The sequence below is a fragment of the Nestor notabilis genome, unplaced genomic scaffold (genome assembly GCF_000696875.1).
Source record: "Nestor notabilis isolate BGI_N333 unplaced genomic scaffold, ASM69687v1 scaffold21702, whole genome shotgun sequence".
Classification (NCBI taxonomy): domain Eukaryota; kingdom Metazoa; phylum Chordata; class Aves; order Psittaciformes; family Psittacidae; genus Nestor; species Nestor notabilis.
In genome coordinates, this window is record NW_009918148.1 from 1799 (window position 1) to 5122 (window position 3324).

General features: G+C 37.3%; 1 protein-coding gene across 1 annotated transcript in view; it reads left to right on the forward strand.

The window, feature by feature from the left end:
• Positions 1-556, forward strand: part of LOC104401863 (cytochrome P450 26A1) — a gene marked incomplete at its 5' end in the record, with an annotated part of 2342 nt that extends 1786 nt beyond the window's left edge. Inside the window, one exon of the mRNA XM_010009575.1 lies at positions 1-556. This exon is cut by the window's left edge and continues 251 nt beyond it. Within this exon, the coding sequence (XP_010007877.1) occupies positions 1-109 (109 nt within the window).
• Between the last annotated feature and the right edge of the window lie 2768 nt (positions 557-3324).

Sequence of the window (3324 nt, forward strand, 5' to 3'; positions counted from 1 at the left end):
CTGTGACTGGCAGCTGCTGAATGGACCTCCTACAATGAAAACTGGCCCCATAGTGTACCCTGTGGACAATCTGCCTACCAAATTCATAGGTTTCAGCGGCCAAATCTGAGAGCTCAACACTTGCCTCTGGCTAGATTTCTTCATAGCATCTAATGTGTACATAGTAACTTTTTATGGTAACGAAGGCCTTTAAATATTTAAATTTGTAAATGTACAATAGTTATTTATGACTTCTAAGTATTTCAAAAGGCTATATTTTCCCCAAGCACTACAATTATGGGTCTCTGATTCGTAATTAGATAATGTTATTTCTATAGAAATACGTTTTCCCTATTTAAAAGTCTTATTGAAAGCTGGCCAGCTAAGCATTTGAAGATGTTTCACAATGGTGTATGTATTAAATATTCTTAAAGACACTTGAAACAATGGTAACTAGCTACTCATCCGAATTACCTAAAATGGTTACTGTTTCAGAATGTTTTCAGTATTATTTGTGTCTAGGTCTTATGTTTTATGTGTGAATTTTGAGTTTGATAATAAAGTTTATTTTTTATGATCCCCTGTATGAAGATCTATGTGTATGCTAAAGTGTAGCTTAACCAATGGGTCTAAAGGATTTGGTTGTAAAGTCAGATCTGGTTTTGTGAATGAGCTATTTGCTATTTCTGTGCTCATAACTCTCCCCTGCCTCCCACTCCCAGTGTGGTTCTTGCTTCTGAATAGTAAATTGGTTTAAGTTTTAGCCTGTAAGTGGCAAGAGCAGTGCAAAAATGTACACACACTCACTGAAAAGAGTATGGAGTGATAGCAAGTGCTACAGGTCTCCTTATCGAGTATATAATCTTGAGCCATAGCAAACAAGATAGTAAAGGGAAGCAGAAGACTAATGTGTTACGGGAGTCTTTCTCTGCAGCTACAGAAAATAGGTTGAGAGGGGAAAAAAACGCATAAATGTCCTCTCCTCCCATATTACTGCTGACCTCTGTAAACAGACCACTGGATCTCGTTCTCTGTTGAGTCTGCTACAGATGAATCTTTACTTACGAAGGTGTCTCTTATCAGCTGGTAGAGCAAATAAAATCTGCTGATTTCTTCTTGAAATGCGACAGCTGTGACTAGGTCAGAGATAGAGCGTGCATTTGGTTTAAGAACTTCTTTCCTGGAATTCAGCAAAGTGAAAAGTAAGAGGGAGGCACTAATGCGAATTGATTAACAGGGAATCAACTGTTGAGATGCAATTCCCTGGGGGTGTGTAAGCAGGGCAGATAAAATGCCCTAGGCATGACCCCTGTTTTGGCTTAACCATAAGGTTGTTGTTTTTGTCTTCCCCCCACCATTACTACACCTATTAGTCTTCCCTCAAAAGTCAAACAACATAGGCTGGCTTTATAAACATCTACAAAGTAAACCAATGTAATTCGGTGTCATGAACACTTATAGCACCATATAGACTAATTTAATTTTCTGTTTGCTCCTGGAAAACAGTCCCTTTTTCATTATGTTCTCCCAAGGTCAAAATTAAGGATGGAGTTAAGTTGCTCAAAATCACTGCAGGTGTTTAATAGCATATATGAGGGTTTGGATTTTTTTATTTTTTTATTTTTAGGAATGTTTTTAGAATGCATTTGATGTGTTTCCAGTTAGCATTTAAAATACATAAGCTTTTAATGTAAGACCTTAGGTGCAACCTATATATAACTACCAAGATGTTTTTGTATTCAATTTTTGCAGTCTTAAATTACAGAAGATATTTTTAGATCGTGCCTGAGTCTTCTTGGCAATGTTTAAAATCTTAAATAATTCTTACTATGTAAACTTCTTGTATCATTATGTTTTCCAGGGATTCAATTAAGTGATCTCAGTTTAAGACCCCTTAATACTTAATACTTAAATATAGTAGCATAAAACTGCAAACCCTGATCCTGATTGGGAGGTCATCTGAAGTCTAGAGACTAGCAAGACTCTTGCTTTGGTATTCGTCATTAACATTTTATTCCTTACCATTACAATATTCTACAAATCCAAATAGATGCTGGTATTCTTTAATTTATATTAAATTGGGTATTATTATTTTAATTGAATCCTTATATGTGGGAACTTTTTCAGTTTATGTTTTGTTTTTATAAAGAATGGAGAATATGAACACTCATGGTGTAAGTCTAAGGACATACATGCATTTATCTGTTTCCTTTTTTATTTCTGAGTCAACTTTGTAAGTCTTTCATGTTTGGAGAAAAAAAAATCATATACTTAATTTGATATTGTCTGGACATCTGGGGACAAATCCTCAGCTGTTGTAAATCATGACAACGTAACTGATGTTAGTCACTGCCCCTGTATAATTTATCTCTGTAGTTAACTGATCTACCACTGCTGTGTAATTTAGGCATCTTGGATCTAGTTTTAAACAAGCCATCCCAATGTATGGTAGCAGCGTAGCTGAAGTAATATGGAGCTCAGTGTGGGTTAATTGCTAAAATATTTGCCCAACTTCTTGAGCAGGTTTTACAACCTCTGCTAATCTCCTCTATGCAGCTGTTATTTTGACAGCTTAGATGCTGGCTGCAGACCAGTTTCAGGTGAGCTCTGGTATGATTATGTAGCTTTGCCCGCTCAGCAGCAGCTGGTGTGAGCACATGCTGACTGTGGCTGCTTTTTAGGGGCTACCTGGCTCCTGCACCCTTGGCTTCTACCTCTTTTGTTACGATGGATCCAGGAACTGATCTTGCTGAAAAATTATTTACCAAAAGAAATAACTGGTTTTTGGGCAGACCAGGTCATCCATTGCTCCAGCTCCCTGCATGAATGTTATTTATTAGTGCTGGAGCTTTGCAACAGAGATGGAAGAGGCAGGAAGAAGAAGTGGCCACACCACTGCTAACCGGTAGCTCCAGAGCCATGTACTAGCTCTCCTATTGCAAGTGTTACCATGTGCTGCTGTAAATGACTGGTGGTCCAAGGCTCACAAGCTGAAACACATTAAAGTGCCAGATTTGGTGAGGACTGCTCACTCCTTTTAATCGGGCCTTTTTTGCAGTATTTCGTATTCCTCCTCATAAGTAACCTGTCACTTAAGAGAAAAATCTTTGACAAGGTCTTTCTCTGGAAAAATACACACAAGTCAGTAGGCGCTATCCTTTGGTCCTGGAATAAATCCCCATGATTTATATGCAGCATGCTATTTTAACTCTGAGAGTAATGTGGGGTACTGGAACCCACACTTCTCCTAAACCCACATGAATGTATGTAAATGTATGATTCTTAACAACTTACAGTTATATCCATTCTTGAATAAAAAAATAAATTAAAGAATAATAAAATAAA